This window comes from Brugia malayi (assembly GCF_000002995.4).
Source record: "Brugia malayi strain FR3 genome assembly, contig: Bm_v4_ChrX_scaffold_001, whole genome shotgun sequence".
Taxonomy (NCBI): Eukaryota; Metazoa; Nematoda; class Chromadorea; order Rhabditida; family Onchocercidae; genus Brugia; species Brugia malayi.
This window is the reverse complement of record NW_025062479.1, coordinates 3,330,935-3,352,213: the sequence shown is the minus strand read 5'-3', so window position 1 is coordinate 3,352,213 and position 21,279 is coordinate 3,330,935. Positions and strand designations below refer to the sequence as shown.

General features: G+C 34.9%; 3 protein-coding genes across 4 annotated transcripts; 1 reads left to right on the top strand and 2 right to left on the bottom strand.

The window, feature by feature from the left end:
• Positions 1–469: 469 nt before the first annotated feature.
• Bm4885 (Uncharacterized protein) lies at positions 470–1,187 on the bottom strand (the record flags this gene model as incomplete). The annotated part of the gene is made up of 3 exons (XM_043073451.1): positions 470–553; positions 838–968; positions 1,181–1,187. The coding sequence occupies 3 exons, from the start codon at positions 1,185–1,187 to the stop codon at positions 470–472; spliced, it is 222 nt and encodes a 73-aa protein (XP_042929385.1).
• A 2,746-nt stretch (positions 1,188–3,933) lies between these two features.
• Positions 3,934–12,551, top strand: Bm4116 (Uncharacterized protein; the record flags this gene model as incomplete). The annotated part of the gene is made up of 15 exons (XM_001899566.2): positions 3,934–4,011; positions 4,319–4,447; positions 4,549–4,689; positions 4,816–5,040; positions 5,375–5,591; positions 5,725–6,338; positions 6,534–7,035; positions 7,599–8,473; positions 8,583–10,109; positions 10,251–10,757; positions 10,965–11,138; positions 11,266–11,679; positions 11,809–11,985; positions 12,083–12,178; positions 12,354–12,551. The coding sequence occupies 15 exons, from the start codon at positions 3,934–3,936 to the stop codon at positions 12,549–12,551; spliced, it is 5,874 nt and encodes a 1,957-aa protein (XP_001899601.1).
• Positions 12,552–13,591: 1,040 nt separating this feature from the next.
• On the bottom strand, positions 13,592–18,324 carry Bm10927 (Uncharacterized protein; the record flags this gene model as incomplete). Of its 2 annotated transcripts, XM_043073450.1 has the most annotated exons (17): positions 13,592–13,657; positions 13,737–13,783; positions 14,020–14,085; positions 14,315–14,439; positions 14,686–14,949; positions 15,158–15,326; positions 15,417–15,549; positions 15,688–15,762; positions 15,911–15,992; positions 16,094–16,260; positions 16,502–16,627; positions 16,828–16,874; positions 17,002–17,055; positions 17,312–17,440; positions 17,560–17,737; positions 17,847–17,926; positions 18,132–18,324. In XM_043073450.1, 17 exons carry the CDS (start codon positions 18,322–18,324, stop codon positions 13,592–13,594), a joined length of 2,001 nt encoding a protein of 666 aa, XP_042929384.1. The 2 variants fall into 2 exon arrangements, with proteins under 2 accessions (XP_042929384.1, XP_001899602.1); XM_001899567.1 differs by lacking the exon at positions 17,002–17,055.
• Positions 18,325–21,279: the final 2,955 nt, after the last annotated feature.

Below are 21,279 nucleotides of genomic sequence, written 5' to 3'. Positions count from 1 at the left end.
GTATTATTCAAAGATATAGAATATGACACTTTTTCCAACTAATTTAGCAATCAACACCAAGTGTCATTTCAATATTAAGGGTAATATTCGCAGTAATCGTTTATTTCACAATAACTCTATAAACAATCTTATGATCTATTACGGTTTTGCACTAGCATTGAAATTCTTTCTCGATAGAGTAGAAAGCAAACGAAAGAACATTCAAAAAGAACTACGAACATATTACCTAAAGCAGACTTTTACACAGCTGAAGTAATATAAGTTTTCTATAATTGGTAGATAGAGCATTTTCGAAAAACACTTTTTTATCATAAAAGATCTATAAGGTAATTGAAGAATGCAAGCACTAAGCTTCTATATTTGCTCAAAAAAAAAAAAAAATTAACATAATACATATCATATATTAAAATAACTTATTAAAAAACTTTTTCAATGATGCGCAGAAGCGTTACTCGAACAAAACTCGGTATTATCTGGCAAATAAAACGTATCCAGCAGAAAACAAACAAGAAAGCGAAACTAAGAAGTGCAAACGAATTCCGATAACTGCTGCCTGCAAGTATTTCTAGAGCATACAGCACTATTTAAATCAACCCCAAATAGTAATTTCTTAATTAAGTAACAATTACTTCATTTAGTTTCATGAGAAATGGCTGTGAACATTTCAGAATTTCTAAACAACATGAAACACTATATCGTAGTTAACAAAGATGGAAAAATCCACTTTTAAAAATAACAATCTATCAAAAGACTCGATGATGTATAAGATATGCAGGGATTTAAATGAAGAGAAAAACAAGCGTTACTCCAAGATAAGTAAAATCAAGGAATACTTACTTTATAAAATATACCAAAGAATCCTTTTTTTTCATTAAGGAGCCATGCGTTAATGCGCGGCACTCTCTTTAGATAAGCACAAGTGCAAATTACGAGCAAACCGGCAATCACAGCACCATCAAACGAATATGCTGTAAATACTTCGATAACAAAATTTTAAAGCATCTAAAACATTAGTTTCGAAAGTTCATCAGTTCCAGTTATTCTTTTCAACAAGATCTCTTGATGGCAACTTAAATTTATGTCGCATATATTTACAAATTGGCTTCCTTGAAGCAATTTTCAAAGCTTAAATTATCTTATTAATGCCTATTTGTACATACCAAAAGAATAAATAGATTACCGTTCATAAAGACAGATAAGATGAGAATCCCACTTGTTCGTAGGCCTGAAATCTTAAGATTTACACTACAAATTACTATTATAACAGGAAAGCTATAATACGAACAAAGATTATTACGAACTCCTATTACAGATATGTTGTTTACGTCCAGAATGCCAACAAGCAAAGTCAAATTACTGCTCTAATCTAACAATACCATTAACAAAATGACAATCACATTGATAGTCTATAACAGCAACACTTGCCTATGTCAAAGATCTATGCGTAAACTTCAAAAGTATAAACAAACCCTACAAATAATAAGCAAATTTTAGACAACCTTCACGGCAGACCTAAACTAGTAGAACATGAAAATTCTCGTTCATTTTTATCCGTGACGCAAATTTTCCCCAAACATTTAACAAGTAAATGTTTTAGTAGGACCACAGATCAGATCCGATTTCCAATGTCGTTTCGGACAAACAAAGATGTTGATAGGGAGCATGGCTTATGGAGAGGTGACAGACAGGTGAAATTCGCGAAATGGTGCTTGAGAAGATTGGGGTGTCGTTACCGTTTCCGGATACGAATAGAGTTAATGTCCGTAAAGTGTGCTAATGATAAGGCCGGTTATATTATTATCACTGGTGCATTTAATTATATAATAATATGGATGCGTGGATTTTACAAAGAATTATGTTTTCGGACTCCTATCTCAGTTCAAGTAACTAAATAATTGCTAATCTTGCATTAATTAATATTCTTGTATTAATATTTGCGAGGTTGAAAGATCAAATAAGACGCTTAATGAATGACGAGTTGTGTTTTATGTTGTTTCTTATAATTATTTTCATCGTTCAAAAAATCGAGTGCTAAAAAACATACTGGACTAATTCAATGAGTTTGAACTTCCACAATCATGACGTTTCAAGAAACAAGAATTTCAATTACAAAATGATATTACATGTCAGAATTATTATTTAAAAAGAAAAAAAAAATTTTATTCATTTTGTACAATAAGTCATCGATGAGGCCGTGGGAGATTGCCGAATATGTGCATGCATGGGAAATTGGGAATAGATAAAGTTAAACATTCAGTTGCCAACAAGTAGTTCTATTTAGTTCGCTAATAACTGTTTCTGATTACTTCCCGGATGTACATATGAGAAAGAAACAAGAGAAGGAAGAAATTTCCCGTACTTTTCACCGCTGTTGGGAATACAGAAAAAAAAATTTAATAACAGTTGAATTTTATTTCTTGATGCACAAAAGGTACCAATTTTTTAATGTTGTGTTATGCAAGTTAAATGTGGAATTCAATTCGTAAAGCATTGTTGTTAAAGCCTTCGATTGTGCCTGTTTCTGAAAAATATGCTGGTAAAATTTCGATTAGTTTTTGAAATCAGGAGCTTAAAGCTGTAGCAGAGTGTCTATGTTGTGGCAGTTGTTCATGTCAACATATCGAGAACTCTTATCCCTTCTTCTCTACCTCCATTCCACCTTTAGGGTATTCTTCAACTTTTTCATCTTCTTCAACCTTCAGTTTGTTCTCCATTCTCTGTTACTAACAAATTTTAACTAGCAAGCTAGGGAGGTTTAGATGAATACACGTTGTAAAGAATTCTTGAGATGATGCTTATCCAGTTCCTACTGCTGCTGCTGTTGCTGTTATTGTTGCTACTGCAGCTACTACTCCTACTGCCGCTAAAAACTGTTGAAAATGTCAAATGAGTACAGAGCGATGAATTGCAACCCTCTCTCGAGCTTTTCAACCATCTATTTTAAGGTTTCTTCACCCCAAGGCATACATCTCGAGCTTTGTGCAGCTAACACTAAAACAATCCTGTAAACCTACCCTCCTTATTACTCCTCCTTCCCTCTTCATGCTTTATTGCATTAACCCTTCAAAAATTCATTATTTCCTAGAAGCTCAGTCATTCCTGAACGCTTGGTTTAGGAGGATGGAAAGTGCCTTGTTATCCATCTCACATCATTGCAACTTCTCACTGTTGGGTAGTAAACGTTAGAAGTAGTTAAATTTTTTTCTGCATTGATTTGCTATTAATTTAAACTTTCATTTCTTTACGAAATCGTTTATTACATTTAATCGTGCTGTATTTTAGAAGGAAATGAGCTTACAGAATGGGCTGAAATAGGATGTCTTTTGAAATGATCTGAGAAATAAAGTAGTTGTTAGATAATTATGTTTACAAAATACCAATATGATAAACAGTTATGGGATGTACTCATCTACAACTAATTTTTTTCTCATGCAATCACTGACAATAATTTCATATTTACTCAGTATTAGATAACTGAATTCAAATGCTCATGGCTTATTCGAATCATTCTTCCTAATCTGTATGAAATAAACTTTAAACTTTTCTAGATCCTGATGTTTTTTACTATTTTTAATGTGATGTGACTATAACCAAAATTGAAAATGTATGTTATTTATGCTTAATTTTATTTTCAAGGCTTTTTAAACAGCATTAGAAAACCTTTCTGGACATTCCTAAGGACTGCTATGCAGAAGTTATCATTACATCTGCTTGAATCACATTTTGATCCGAGTATTTGTAATTTTATTTTGGTGCTCCCATAAAGAAGTTATCTATTAAGAAATATTCAAAACTGTTAAGTTTTCCGTACCAGTTTTGCATTTTTCATTTGACGTCTCACTTTTCTGCAGAAAAAGACAAAATAAAATAAGGCTTAAATTGATTGAAAGCAGAGATTTTTTTTTTTTTTGAAGCAGACGATATTTTTTCGGCATGTCCAAACTCGAAAGTGATCATGAGAAAGATCCAGGATGGCAGTATTTGCGACAGACTCGCGAGCAGATGGCTGCCGTAAGTACAAATTTTTTTCTGCATTCAACTATACGTTCGTTTTTTTTAAAAATAAACTTCGTTTATTTTAAATTACAAAACACATTTTCTAAAATAAATTTCGGCTGACAATTGTTCCCACGTATTTGCTTATTCATCGCTATAATGCGAAACTCTAATGTTTGAACATTCATTTATGTAACAATTGAAAAATCGAAATTAGCAGATAAAAGGATATATTTCCGAAAACAGAAATAGATTAAAAACATAATCCAAGAACTTAAACATTTATTTTTTTCTTACTTAAGGAAAAATAATTTATTTAAAGGAACAGTCACGACCGTTTGACTCGAAAAAGAATTGCTGGATTCCGGATGCTGAAGAAGGATACATTGCTGCTGAAATAACAAGCACGAAGGGCGACAATGTCACTGTAGTTTCTGCTCGTGGTAATGAGGTGTGTTTTCATAATGGCAGAGAAATGGTACTACTGTTCTTAGAAAGTATTTGCTTAAATACGGAATGTTGCTAACCAATCTCTATTAAATGTTTTTTTAGGTAACAATAAAGAAGGACATGCTGCAAGAAATGAATCCGCCAAAATTCGAAAAAACAGAAGACATGTCAAATTTGACATTTTTAAATGATGCATCTGTACTGTATAATCTTCGATCACGATATTCCTCAATGCTTATCTACGTGAGAGATCCTCTTACAATATTATTTCTAAAAAATCATTCAATGATCCATTTTTAAGCAGATGATTTCTTTGTGAATTTCCTGTAACTGCTCTATTAAAGCATCAGATAGGAATCAAATTTTCAGACTTATTCTGGTTTATTTTGCGTCGTGATCAATCCCTACAAGCGTCTTCCAATTTATACTGATTCGGTTGCAACAATGTATATGGGAAAAAGACGAACGGAAATGCCACCACATTTGTTTGCTGTATCAGACGAAGCATATCGAAACATGCTTGTAGATCATGAGAATCAGTCGATGCTAATTACCGGTGAATCTGGTGCTGGTAAAACGGAAAATACCAAAAAAGTAACTAGCTAGAATTATTGGCAAATTAGAATAGAATCAGAAACCAGGAAATTATTTGCATAATTGTCACTTTCATTGAACAAGAAATTCTAAGTATGAACTGGAATTATTTATCAAATTTATTCGTAACTATCCGGATGAAACAATTTATACTATCCTTTCTAAAACTGGGACAGAAAAAAATCACATTTGAAAAGATAGAGAGATATTATGTGCATTATCACCATTCCAAGCTACAAAAAATAATCTTTGCTGATTTGTTAACTAAAATTTAAACAACTTTAAATTTCAAACAATCGGAGCAGTTACAGAATTCTCTTCATACGATTTTCAGGTGATTGCATATTTTGCGGTAGTTGGTGCATCACAGAATAAAAATCAAGGAGAGAAAAAAGTCACTCTGGAAGATCAGATCGTTCAGACAAATCCAGTTTTGGAAGCGTTTGGTAATGCGAAAACTGTACGTAACAACAATTCATCGCGATTCGGCAAATTCATTCGCATTCATTTTTCAAGACAAGGAAAAGTTGCTTCCTGTGATATTGAGCACTGTAAGTTTGCTCACACGGTTTCATTATTCACAATTTAAAATCAGCATTAAGTTTGCATAAATCATTAGTACTGCAGGTTCTTGAATTTGCTTCATCAGGAGGAAATTTGATAGTGTGCATATGACCATTTCAGATTTGCTGGAAAAATCTCGTGTGATTCGTCAAGCTCCTGGAGAACGATGCTATCATATTTTCTATCAGATCTTTTCCGAATTTAATCCAACTCTTAAGAAAGAACTTCAATTGGATCAGCCACTTAAAAATTACTATTTTGTGGCACAAGCTGAATTGACCATCGATGGTGTTAATGATAAGGAGGAGCACCAGCTGACAGATGAAGCCTTTGATATTCTCAATTTTTCACCGGAAGAGAAAATGAACTGTTACCGTCTCGTTGCAGCAATCATGCACATGGGTTGTATGAAATTCAAACAGCGACCACGTGAGGAGCAAGCAGAACCGGATGGCACTGATGAAGCTGAAAAAGCATCCGCCATGTATGGAATTGACACAGAGGAATTCCTGAAAGCTCTCACCAAGCCACGTGTCAAAGTTGGTACGGAATGGGTCAGTAAGGGACAGAATGTGGATCAGGTAACCTGGGCTGTTGGTGCAATGGCAAAGGGAGTTTATGCTAGAATTTTCAAATGGCTTGTCAACAAATGTAATAAAACTCTGGATCAGAAAGGTATCTCACGTGATTACTTCATTGGAGTTCTAGATATTGCTGGATTCGAAATTTTCGATGTAAGTTATTTGAATTTCTCATCTTATTCAAAAATTATTTATTGAAAACTGTTCGAGTGATAAACGTATGCAGGATGTCCTGATGAGCTTTTTAAAATTGGGTTTAAGTATCGTCACATGAAATTATGGATATTTCAACACACATAATCTAATTTTCACATCGAGGTCTGTTTTTAATTCCATTTTTCGTTTTAGTTTAACTCATTCGAACAATTGTGGATCAACTTTGTAAATGAAAAGCTACAACAGTTTTTCAACCACCACATGTTTGTATTGGAACAGGAAGAGTATGAACGCGAAGGAATTCAGTGGACTTTTATCGATTTCGGTCTTGATTTACAAGCCTGTATTGAACTGATAGAAAAACCAATGGGAATCATTTCAATGCTGGATGAAGAATGCATTGTACCGAAAGCCACTGATCTGACTTTAGCTCAAAAACTCGTCGATACACATCTTGGCAAGCATCCCAACTTTGAAAAACCGAAGCCACCAAAAGGTAAACAAAGCGAAGCACATTTTGCTATGAAGCATTACGCTGGCACTGTCCGTTACAATGTCATGAATTGGTTGGAGAAAAACAAAGATCCACTTAACGATACTGTTGTTTCTACAATGAAAGCATCCAAAACAAATGACCTTCTGGTGGAAATATGGCAGGACTACACAACGCAGGAAGAAGCTGCCGCCGCAAAAGGTACGCACCTTTTCGGAGTTGTATCTCATTTGTATAAAACTTTTTGAACTTCTAGAATGTCTACAAAAAAAGGAGAAATGTGTAGTTGTTGGAATCCTAAATTCGAATAATGACATATGAACAGACACTAATTTAGGATTAGAGTTATTTTAGAGGGCTACCGAGATTACCTGTTTGTTTCTTAGTTCAACACTTCTTTCCATGATTACTTACTGACTACTTAGTTCCGAAAACAAGTTTGTAATGACAAACAGAAAAATAAATCAATAAAGCTTATTTACTGACACTTGATTTCACTCAATAAGGCTATCGTATCGTATAAACAACATCTTTCTTCATTGTGTGACTGGAGTCACTGGAACATTTACATCCATCATTTCGTCCATTTTGAGCGTCTTCCAGTTTTATATTGCTCTAAGACGCCAAAGTCTATTTATGATGATAAAAGTGATATCATGTTCTGTATCTGTTGTCATGATTTAAACATTTCTATTCTTCAGTTTTATGGATTATCAATTTCGTTACCTCAAATTTTTGTATGTATGATCAATTTTATGTTTCAGATGGAGGCGGTGGGAAAAAGAAGGGTAAATCAGGATCTTTTTTGACAGTTTCTATGATGTACCGAGAATCACTGAACAGCTTAATGAGTATGCTGAATATGACGCATCCACATTTCATCCGTTGCATCATCCCGAATGAAAAGAAGACTTCTGGACTTCTTGATGCTGCTCTGGTTCTAAACCAGCTTACTTGCAACGGTGTATTGGAAGGTATTCGCATATGTCGTAAAGGTTTCCCAAATCGAAATTTGCACGCAGATTTTAAGCAGCGTTATGCGGTTCTTGCTGCTAAAGAAGCAAAAAGCGAAGACGATCCGAAAAAGTCGGCTGAAGTGATGCTCAGCAAACTTGTGAATGATGGAGCATTGACGGAAGAGAATTTCCGTCTCGGTAAAACAAAAGTCTTTTTCAAAGCTGGTGTTTTGGCACATCTGGAAGATCTTCGGGATCAAAAACTTGGAGAGGCTCTTACTGGATTCCAGGCTAGGATTCGCTCCTTTATAAATTTGGCTGATCGCCAACGACGCATGCAGCAACGCCATGGTCTGTTAGTTTTGCAACGGAACATACGTGCTTGGTGCGTGCTTCGTACCTGGGACTGGTTCCTCATTTATGGAAAAATTAAGCCTATGCTTAAATGTGGCAAAGAAGGTGAAGAAATTGAGAAAATGAATCAAAAAATCAAAGAGCTGGAAGAAAACATAGCGAACGAAGAAAAAGCTCGTAAGGAATTGGAAAGCAATTCTACGAAATTACTGGAAGAACGAAACAATGTTTTCAATGAACTGGAAGCGGCCAAGGCACAACTATCTGACGTCGACGATCGTCTCAACAGGCTGTCAACGCTGAAAACCGATGTTGAGAAACAAATTCATGTTAGTTTATTTTTAGAGACTTCTGAAGTGATAGCGATAAATTTAAAAAAAAAAATTTTGAGATTAAAAAAGGTCCGCCTAATAATTATTTTCACGAGTATAATTACAGGAACTGGAAGAAAGACTTGGGGATCAAGAAGATCGTAACTCTGATTTGTCACGCTCAAAGAAAAAGATCGAAAATGACGTCGAGAATTTGAAAAAAGCAATCGCAGATTTGGAAATTCGTTTGCAAAAAACAGATGCGGATAAGCAGAGTCGTGAGCAACAAATTCGGACGTTGCAGGATGAAATGCAGCAGCAGGATGAAAACATTGCTAAACTGAATAAGGAGAAAAAGCATCAAGAAGAAATTAATCGAAAACTGATGGAAGATCTACAAGTTGAGGAAGACAAAGGGAATTATAGTAACAAATTGAAAGGTAAGCTAGAACAAAGCTTGGATGATCTTGAGGACAATTTGGAAAGAGAAAAGCGAGGACGAAACGAAATTGAAAAACAGAAACGCAAAATTGGAGGTGAATTGAAGGTTGCCCAAGAGAATATGGAAGAAATTGAAAGACAGAGACATGAAATTGAAAGTAATCTTAAAAAAAAAGAAAGTGAGGCCCAAGCAATTACAACACGCTTGGAAGAAGAGCAGGATCTTGTTGGGAAGCTTAAAAAACAAGTCAACGAAACACAAAATCGAATAACAGAACTGGAGGAAGAGTTGGAGAATGAGCGACAATCACGAAGTAAAGCGGAACGAGCAAAATCAGACTTGCAGCGTGAACTGGAAGAACTGGGAGATCGTCTGGATGAACAAGGTGGTGCTACGGCTGCTCAAGTTGAAGTAAATAAGAAGCGTGAAGCAGAGTTGGCAAAACTTCGTCGTGATCTAGAAGAAGCTAATATGAATCATGAGAATCAACTTGCAGCAATTCGTAAGAAACACAACGATGCGGTTGCGGAATTGGGCGATCAGATTGAACAGGCTCAGAAGGCGAAAGCTAAAATTGAAAAAGACAAAATACAAGCGCAACGTGATGCCGAAGACCTTGTAGCGCAAATTGATGGCGAAACAGCAGCAAGAATGAACAATGAAAAGCTTTCAAAGCAGTATGAGATGCAAATTGCTGAATTGCAGACCAAATGCGACGAGCAAAATCGACAGCTTCAGGAATTTACGACACTAAAGACACGGCTTAACAGTGAAAATAGTGACCTCGGGAAACAAATTGAAGAGGCGGAGTCGCAGGTGAATGCAATGACGAGACTAAAAGCTCAATTGACATCTCAACTGGAAGAAGCCCGACGTTCACTGGATGAAGAAGCACGTGATCGTAACAATTTGGCAGCGCAAATGAAAAATTATCAGCATGAAATCGAGCAAATTCGCGAATCGATGGAGGAAGAAATTGAAGCCAAAAGTGAGTTGATGAAACAATTGAGTCGCGCAAATGCTGAGATTCAACAATGGCAAACACGTTTCGAAAGCGAAGGTTTACTGAAAAGCGATGAACTAGAGGAGTCAAAGAAACGACAGATGCAGAAAATCAATGAACTTCAGGAGGCACTGGATGCTGCCAATTCAAAGATCAGCTCCTTGGAAAAGACGAAATCTCGTTTGGTTTCTGATCTTGATGATGCTCAGGTAAATCTCCTTTAACAATGTCCAAATTTTATGTTTCCTTAGAAATTTTATGTTTTATGTACACAATTTTAGTTTCCAAATTTAGAATTTACATTTAATTTTGTACTTAGTTTTCATCCATATTTTAATTTATAATTTTAGATGGACGTCGAGAGAGCCAACTCATATGCAAGTCAACTTGAGAAAAAGCAGAAGGGTTTCGACAAAGTAATCGATGAATGGAAGAGGAAGACCGATGACATAGCTGCTGAAGTGGACAATGCACAACGAGAAGCTCGGAATGTGTCAACCGAATTGTTCAAGCTGAAAAGTGAGCAAGATGAAGTTCTGGAAACGATCGAAGGTTTAAGACGTGAGAACAAGGAGTTGGCGCAAGAAATTAAAGATCTAACAGATCAGTTGGGTGAAGGTGGCCGTTCCGTATTTGAAATGCAGAAGATAATCCGTCGGTTGGAAGTCGAAAAAGATGAGTTACAACATGCCCTAGATGAAGCCGAAGCTGCTCTAGAAGCTGAGGAAAGTAAAGTACTTCGGGCGCAGGTAGAAGTTTCACAAATAAGAGCTGAGATTGAAAAAAGAATCCAAGAAAAAGAAGAGGAATTTGAAAATACGCGCAAAAATCATCAAAGAGCAATCGAATCTATGCAGGTGATCTGAATGTCTTCATTACTTCAAAAATTAAATTTAGAAGTGGTTAGAAATAAAAAATTTGAAAGAGTTCAAGAAATTCACATAATCAGCCTAATTTTATCCCGGATTTTAGGCTGTCACTTGTTATTTTTTTTTAAAATGTTTTGTTTAAATTACAGGAACTTATTGATTTGTTGACTCAGATTTGTAAAACCAAAACTGCAGGCGTCACTTGAAAATGAAACGAGAAGTAAAGCAGATTTGATGAGGCTGAAGAAAAAATTGGAATCGGATATCAACGAATTGGAAATTGCACTAGACCACGCAAATCAGGCAAACGCTGAAGCTCAGAAAAACGTGAAACGCTATCAAGATCAAATAAGGGAACTACAGCAGCAGGTTTGTATACTTGAAAGATCTTTGTCGAGTTCCTTATTGGTATTTTGCTTAATTAAAGTAATTCCACGAAAAACTTCGTTCCTTCCTTTTTTTTCGAGATTTTGTGAAAAAGGATATTTCCTCTCAGGTTGAAATCGAACAACGTAATCGGGAAGAGATTCGAGAACAGTATCTGAATATGGAAAAGAAAGCGACCTTGCTGCAGTCGGAGAAAGAGGAAATGTCAGTTGCAATGGATCAAGCAGAGCGAACCCGTAAACAATCGGAACGTGATGCGAATGAAGCACATGTCCAGTGTAATGAGTTATCTGCTCAAGCTGAATCGTTGAGTTCTGTAAAGAAGAAGCTTGAAACCGAACTTCTCGCGATTCAAGCTGATCTGGATGAAACTTTGAACGAGTACAAAGCTTCAGAAGAGCGCTACAAAGCAGCAAGTAGCGATGCCGCACGACTTGCTGAACAACTGCGACAAGAACAAGAAAATTCTTTACAGAATGATCGCATAAGAAAGGCTTTGGAATCTCAGTTGAAGGAGATGCAGGTATTTTTTGAGACGTTTTCGTTTGTTTTGCTTTTTTTTTTCTTCACTTTAGGATTGTGAAAAACTATAACAATGATGAGAAAATGGAGTTGCTTGAAATTAACACCATTTTATAGTCCTAAATTTCAGGCACGCCTGGATGAAGCAGAAGCCGCTGCGCTAAAAGGTGGCAAGAAAGTCATTGCCAAACTGGAATCTCGCATTCGTGAGCTTGAAAGCGAACTTGATGGAGAACAGCGACGATATCAAGAGACAAATAAAAGTCTTACTAAGCATGAAAGACGCATTCGAGAGCTTCAGTTTCAGGTTGTTCGCATCACTTCGCAATGTGCTTCAATTTAACGTTTTCTGTAGAGGCTCAATAAGACGATACTTATCCATCTTCCATTTCGACTATTTATAGGTGGATGAAGATAGAAAGAATGCCGAAAGAACGAGAGATCTTATCGAAAAACTGCAGAACAAGCTAAAATCACAAAAGAAGCAAATTGAAGAAGCCGTAAGTGCAAATCAGATATTAACTTGTTTAAATATAACTTTAATTTATTTAAATATCCAGTTTCAAAATTCTTCGTGTAAAATGGTTTTCAGAAATTATGCTAAAATGCTTTGTAACACTTGCATATTGCATCTGTGATTATATCAATTTCTGTGTCTTCGACTGGAATTTTCAGGAAGAGTTAGCAAATGTGAATCTACAAAAGTTTCGCCAAATACAGCATCAGTTGGACGATGCAGAAGAGCGTGCCGATCATGCCGAAAATTCTCTTTCTAAAATGCGGGCGAAAAGTCGCAGCGGTATGACAGCTTCGCCAGGAGTACAAATTTCCCAGTCATCTATTCTCCGTTCTTCTTCACGCGTACAGTTTTAGTGGCCTAGATGAATTATTTCGTTCAACATGCAGATTTTTTTCTTCGTTCTGATCTGTATTAGTGACATTTCGTCTCACAATAAACATTCATTATACTTTTTTTTGGTATTCATCAATTTTCGCTTATAGTTAAAGAAACATCATTACAAATCAGGAATATCATAAAAATTTTCTAAAAAACATGCAACATTTCAAAGATTCCTGTGTATTGCTAGTCGTCATGAAAGCATCAATCATATTTAATTGATCACAAACTGTGTTTCCTTAGGTGCTCTTGCCTAGCGATGTTTTATTTTTCAGAACTTATTTTGCAAACACACTAGCAGTACCGTTCTTTTACTATATTGGATCCATTAGGTTTTATGGGATGGCTTTTATTATGTCATTTCTTGTGAACTGCATGTCGTACTATGAATTTCAAGGACACAGTAGTTTACTAGACATGTTCATGCTAAATCTGCACGATGGTAATGTTGGATGCGGAAGTATGTAGGTAAATCGAACTGCATAATTATCCTGTTATCTTATACAATTATAGAAACTTGACAAACTTAATCAATACTAAAACCGCCCAAAAAAAAAAGAGGAAAACCCATGAGAGTATCCAGTAGATATTTTCAATATCGTAGCTAAGAAACGCACTTTGCCAACCTTCAAGCTTATTCAGTAATTAGCATCCAGCTGACGTAGGCAGAAAAGATTTGAAATTGCTTCATTACTCCTTAACAATTAGAAGAGAAATCCACAGCCAACACACAACTATCCAAAGCCTTTCATTCTTGTTTCAACTACTGGCAAGACTTATTTAGTTTAATTTCCCGTCAGCGATAGTCTTTAGTCCTTAAACTGTTTTTTTTTTTTTCTAATTTCAGCAACTCCTTTCAGTCATCAAATTTGTGTATTTATATTACATATCATAACGGTTTATATATTCTAAATCAGTGAAGTAAATGATAACGAAGATTATTAGCAAATCAATATTGAACACCAGCAATTAGAGACATATCTGACACATTGCTGTTTCGCTCAATTCCTGAAATCTAAACACCACTACCAGATGGATTGTTGCCCTGCTCGTTATGAACATCTCGATCAGCTGCGGCGTCCTGAATAGTTCACCATTTATCTTTACGAAGAAAAAAAAGTTCGATTGCAATATTTTATGTGAGAAAAAAAAGTACTAACCTTTTCCCAGGCTGTAAGTTGATTTTTCTGCGCATTACCGTCAGAATCTATATAATCATTAAATTAGCTAATTAAAGTCAGATTATCAGCGGCACAGAAATGAATAGTTAAAATAAGTGCATCAAGAGTATGATGTAGTGAAACCACTACAATAACACATAGTAACAATAACCATAACCAAGCAGCTTATTTTGCAATTATTAGCTAAATAATCAACCTAATGATCAAATACAACAAGTACAGTAACTATAGTTGTCATATTTCTACTACGAAAAATACCTACTTCTCGGAAACGTACGGCGCTTTGCATATTTTGGCGGAAGATCCCATGAGAGATCATCATCATTCGCTAAACGATATTAATAATGCAACACTATATCAGAATACTTTCTTATTTTTAAATCAAATTCGACAAAATGTTTGTTATGTGTAGGAGCGAGAAAAATCTAATCGAAGACAGTTGCTTTTATTCTATAAGTTCTTTGCAAATCTAAATAATTCATTAGCGGTTTTTTTATTCAACGAATTACAACTTTCATAACGGATAAATTTTAAAGTGAAGATATACTGGAAATTACCCTTTTCACAGGAATTTCGTGGCAACTGTTTAACCTTATCACTAGTACCAACATCGAATCCATTTCTAGCACTAAAATCGTTGCGGAACAATTCATTTTCTGGTTGCGAATTGTTGCTTTGGAATCTGAACGAAAATAGCGAATAATATTCAAATGACTAGGAAAAGATACCGAAACCATGTCAGCAGATGAACCAAAATAAAGCATTTATGGTCAAACGGTCAAAAGCTGTACTTACAAACGATACCATGTCTTTTCTCACAAAAGCCAAAAAAGTGTAATAAATGATAATACTTCCCAAAAGAAAACCAATGATTTGCAGGATTGCTACTGATTATTAATTTCTGATCCAAAAAAAAAAAATCAACAACCTAGCTCTATTTTTCTGCACATAATCTGTCTTCGGAGAACGTTTATTGTTTGTTGCATGTACGCCTGATCGAGCTCTTGCATTGTTATTCGAGAAGTTAACGCCCTCGAAATTATTCGTCATTGTTTTCTGAGGTCTCACAGCAAAGTTGTCTCCGGCACTCTGAAGGTTATTATTCGGGACTGACATAGGCAACATTACCGGGAATATCACTGGCATCATCATGGGCATAGCCATTGAGAAAGGATTAGAGTACAAATTTGACCTGAAATAATCATAATGCACAAAACACTAGTCTCCTTCGTTTGTTCTGGCACAAGAAATCAAAACTGAGGATTTAAAATTAAAATTAGATAACTGCTTATTTTATCTCTAACTCACAAAACCTAAACAGCACTTTTTGTCCTACCTTGAGTGGACAGACTGCAAACTGTAAATAGGTTTTAAAATATCGCTGTGAATCAAAGTTGTACCAGAAATTTTGAGGCTGCTGTGCCAACCCACGACGAACAATATTTAGTGCTTCCATCATCATCGGTGTCATCAATTGTCGTTGACAGTTTTCAGTGACCAATTTTCTGCACGACGAAACCATTTCAGTCTCCCGTTCATTGTCAGGCACTGTTCCTCTTGCATTTATTGCTAAAGAAAATGAATCACATTAGTGGCAATAGAAGTAATACATGAATTAGTACAAATCAATTTATGCTTCAAGTTTGCTTCAAAACATACGTCGTTGCTCACTGGATGTGCCACCGGTTCGGTTCGACGTAAAAAATGGTCCGACTAAATCAACCGTATACATATCTGTATTCATGGCATTTCCCTTGATGATTATTTCACAATCTGCTCCCTTAAAGAGGTCCTGCAAATAAAGTGCTCCAGTCGCTTGAAAAAGCATAAGCTTTATTGAATGATAATAATATATAAGAAATATGAGAAAGAATAAAATGAAAAATATGTGATAGCAAAAACTAATTAAAAATATCTAACAATAACCAACCTTGGCGTGAACAGGGCTTGTTGTGTCTTCGCGACAATGTATCATTGCTACTGGCAAATTTCTGATTGGGTCAGACTGTAATAATCGAAACTATTCGTGAAAGAGAAATATCTGAACAAATATATTCAACGATCCAACGATCAATACAGTGGAGCCGTGATAAATTAACTTATTCATTTACATTAGCTGGCTCGACTCAAAAAAAAAAAAGAAAAATATTGACCTTATCCATAGTGGAAATGTCAACGACATCATTAGTCAACACCCACTTGAACCAGCCGTAATCCACCAAAAACATTGAGACTCTGAAGAAAATTATTTCTTACAGATAACCGATTACACATATTAATATCAGTTCAAATTGTCTTATTCCAAAACAATCATCTGCAGCAAATCATAATGATACTTTTTCGTGCGAGGATCGTACTGCGTTGGAATAGCACGATAAAGTGCTTTATTAGCAGTGTCAGCCCTAGCACGTGCAATACAAGGTATCTGTCGTACGTGGATATCCTGAACTCTGAGACTTATAGGTGGGTAACGTGATATTTTATTCCATGCTTCCTTTAGCACCTAAAATCATTTTAATAAAGGTAATCACACTAGTAATGCTTCGAGTAACATAGAAAGGGGGCAATATACCGTTAACAAAAATGGATTTTACACTTCCCCACTTGTGTGTTAAAAAAAAAAAAAGAAACGATTCAATAACTAAGTTTCGATGTTCAATAAATTGAAACAAATTGTTTCCTTATCATGTCCGTTTCTCACAGCGAATTCTTTCTCCGGAATAGAGGGGCATCTTAAAACTTACCCTTTCAGCAGCTGAGAAAATTTTCTTACTGACAACCCAGAAACTGTTCATCATGCGGTCACTTCTGTCAAATCGAACAGGTACTGTCACTGGTAGCATTTCAGGTACATAATGTTTGAACGCTGTCTGGTTAAATAGAATCATCAAAATCATTTTTCGATAAATTACAGAATAATAACAATGTTGCGGATTGAATAATTTTGGAAGGTCAGACAGTAACTGTTGAAAATAGAAGTAAATTTCGGATTGCGAAACATAATGATCATAAGATTTCTGCTGAATTTTTTGTATTTTATTAGGATTGAGATGAGATTGAAAAAAAGTACTTTAGTGTTATCAAATTCCATGGCGAATTCTACGCCCGTGCGAACAGCTAAAAAAAAAAAAAACTATTATTTGGAGAATGTTATTATGAATAAAAAAATTTACCAACAAGTTTTCCTGAAATCTTTTTTAAAAGACAAATGAAAGTTAATAGAGAATTAAAACGTTTGTCACACCTTTTATGTTTGGAAACAATAGTCGTGGATTGGTATTTGTTTCCAGAGATTTGTCTTTAAAATAGATTGAAATTAAATTCAATTGTGCAAAGAAAACAGAGAAGTAAAGGAATGGACGAAACATCATGGAAGTAATCTTGCTTCTATCCCATGGAGTTAGTGTCAAGTCAACAATCCAGAAACATTAAGGAAAACCTAACGATATTGAATTTCCAGAGCAATTTTAAAATACTTTTTTTGCCCTTAAAAATTTGAATGCAGAAGTTTGCAAGTCAAACAGAAAGACTTTTTTATAACACATCTATCATACCACTACAGCCAGGACGATTTGCTACTTTTCCAAAAACAATGTCGCGCAGATCCTTATAGCGTCCTTCAATCTCTATCAATAATCGACCACGAACAAATCCAATTACCTCTACGGATTTCGACACAGCATCTAGAAAGCTTCCGCTTTAGAAAAGTTCAAATGTGTCTATTACAATACCCTACTGTAATACCGCGCACACAATAAAATCATGTATCATTTTTTCTGTTGCTAATCTTGTCCAAACTTACCCACGGCGCATTTGCATTTATACCCAACAAAACTTTTGTAAATATTTATTTGCTCCACAGATGACATAAGAACAGGGCAAATACAACTGAACATCCCGAATCCCAACAACACTGGTGGAAATTCGTAAATATCACCAAACTCTACTTCACACTGTTTGCCTTTATCAATAAGATAAATCTGCAATGTTACCACATATCATCTTTTAATTTATCAAATTTTTTTTATGTCAGAGATAAAAATGTAAACTTAATCATTTTTTCCTTAGACTCTGACAAGTAGGGATTACCGAAAATACATCAGGCAATGGTCGGCGAATGATGTATGACCTTTCAAACGAGTCCTTCACTTTTACGACGTAAACTTCACCTAAAAATTTTACTGTTTGTATTACTTCATGCTCTTAAGATTGCATTTGAAGACTTTAATAGTTCGCAAGCGGTTACTATTATGATCTGCTCTCACTCAGAGCAGTTGCAAAGTGCGTGCAGAAGCTAGAAAAACGTAGCGTTTTCTTTCTTCCTTGTGAATCTTTTTCTGGACTTAATGTATCTAGATAAAAGTTAATAATTACCGGATTTGATAGCCGAGAGAGATGTGATTTTCTCCAAAGAATGTGCTAAACTCTGAAGCACAGCATTAATTTCTTCCCACTCTCCCCACCAACCAAATGGCTTAACGTAAATCATCGCTTCATTTCCAGCCGCGACAACATGACTGATTTCACCCTCGAAATCTGAGACCATCGGCAAAGACAAAACAACCATTTTTAACTGGTTCTCTGAAAGGACTAGGTGGAAGATCGTAGAGTATCTCTCGGGGAAATGGAAAAAGTACTTGTGTGAATATGTTCCCAACCAGACATACTTGAAATTAATCCAGTACTGTGACCACTAAAATTTCAAATTGATATAACTCAAAGATTTCCACATATTTTTTCAACTTACATTAACTAGTTATTTAGTAATTAAATTGTCTGTAAAAAAAAAAAAAAAAAACATCACTTCTTAATTCCTCCCCAGTGCACGTCTTTCAGCACTTCATTTCTTCAGGGTTTAGTAGAAACTGATGGGTCTTGCAGAAATAACAGTAGCAAGAAAAGGGAATTCCAAAATTTGTAATTTTTATATAAAGAGCCAATCTCGGGAATTTAGATTATTTTTGAAATTCTTTTCTTTTTTTTTTTAGAAAAGAAACACTATTTCAGGGACCTTTCTAGAAAAATATTTTGTATTTATACTGCGACGTAATTTAAACGATGCGAAACGGCCCTGCACTTCAACTACCGCATAAAATTCTCGACGAACCTGAAGAGAAAAAGACTGAACCAACCACACACCAGCAACCCAAAACTCCAGATTACAACAAAAGTCCCACCAACCAATTTTTAGGCCAGTTGCTAGCCTAAAATCATACTGTGCACAGTACTCGTTGCGCAAGAATGTTCCGGAAGTTCAATCAAAACGCGCGGCAATTCGAATTTTTCCTGAGGTGATAAATGTTTATGCAGTAGGCAGGCAGGTTCTTATCAGTATTTCACTCCTCCCTTCAACACCTTCAACTGTGATAATTATCCAAAGCTTTCCTAGTGATATTTCTTGTATACCGTTGATTCCGCTGCTCCACAAGTTTCTATCGTCCGATTTTCGACAATACCACCAATAATTATAAATTTTGATCTTGTAAAATTGAAAAATATTTCAATTTTCATTTATTCTTATGGCAGTCCTTCTATATAGTAGAAAAATGATCTTTAAATTACATTTGTTAAGAATATATTTTTAGCTTAAAATATTTATTCTGAAAGTCATAAGTTCCTGCAATGAGCACTTTGTTTGTGACTGTTTACAATTCTTCCAGAAATAACTGTCCAAAAAAGCGAAATCTGCTCCAATAAGATTATCTCTCGATAACTCTAATAGAATAGAGTTGTGATATAAGCAGGTAGGAGGAACAACTGCAAGATTAGTACTACGGTAAATGAGATGTATTAAAACATAAGCTGAAGAACACAGAAGGTAAAAAATGTTAACAAAATGTTCTTAAACATACTTAACAGTTAGCTATAAACAGCTAATTGCTTAAACTAGCCACTTCTGTGTCTTATGTATTTTTCGTTGCTTCTCCAAAATCTATCCTTATAGCGATTTAAGGATAATAAAGATCAGGCATTATCAATAACTGTTCTAGAATAAAAATTTCAGAAACTTCATCAAGCCAAAGGAATACGGTATAATAACTTAATTATGGAATTTGGAAGTGTCGAACAATTGCTGAGTTGTTATTCTTGTCATGTTATCATGGGAGCCAGATAACTTTGGAATGGCAGTAGTTAAGGATTATATTTCTAAAAGTTGTGTGCATGGTTGTATTAATAAAGCAGTAAAAACTTATCTTTGATTGAAATGGCTACCAAAGTTTACTAACTGCTTTTGAAAGTAGCGATGTACAGTACGAAAGGGCTTACAGTATCTTTGAATACTTTGAAGATTTTCAAATTCCAATGTAAAATTTTTCGTTTACTATCTAGAAACCATTGCCTAAGACCAACGTGGTATTTGCTGCATATATTATTTTGAATTTTTTAAGAAAACACTACATTTTGAAATAGTGAAAAATTTACTGCGAAGATTTTTGATTTCGTGCTAGCTTTCACTGACAATATCGGTAAGGTTGAACACTGTAGTTTTCGTATATCAGTGTAACAAATTAAAATACAGAATGTCTCCTACTCGCAAATTTTTTGCAAAGTTTTGTAATGTTCTTTTACATACTAATTTTGTTGGCTCAAAAGGATAGTGCTGTGAATGTATTATCGGAAGTTTTTCATCAATTAATGAATTTATTTACTAGTTTTCCAAAAAGTTGGATTTTTTTTTTTGTTAATTCATAGTAAATAAAAAGAAAAAAAAAAAAAAAAAAAAAACATAAAAACGAAGCATTGCCCATCAATAATAGTTCGCCAGTTCAGCAGGATTTATTTTTATTTTTTTGTTCGGACTACAACCGGACCCAAAGTTTTGTAATGTTCTTTTACATACTAATTTTAAGATTATATATACACTATCTACGGATTACTTATCAACAATTCCTCATACCGTATCCTGTGAGTTGTGGTATGGATTAACTTCAAAAAGTTCTCGTTAATGTATAAATACTCATTAACTAAACAGGATATAAAAGAAATCGACAAAAGGAACTAGATGGATTTTGAATATGCAAGGTATTCAATCATCACTTGATATTTGCGATACTCCACACCTTAAAAAATTGATGCTGAAAATAATTTTTCTTTCTTCCTCATACAGTCAAGAACAGTTGATTTTTAAATGAATATGTAATATAAATCGTTGGACAAAAAATGAGGGAACTAGGTGAAAATCATCTGTACATAGAACTTCAAAAAATCAACGAGAAAAACTGTAACATACAAAAGCGAAATAGGAAGCTACGGGTTTATATTACGTACTCTCACATGCTTTCAACTAATTCCGATGTAATACTTCCACATCTTTTTTCTTTGCAAAATAATGAGTGTCACACTATCCTAGAAATAAAGCAAGGTACCTGGTCCACTGCAGATATTCAACACCTTAAATTTCTTGAATTAATAAAAAATTCTAAATACTGCAACAACTCCCTGACCTATCCATTTTAGAGTTTGATAACACCCATACTTTGAGGACCGAATCCATAAACCTACACGAATAATAGCAACCACT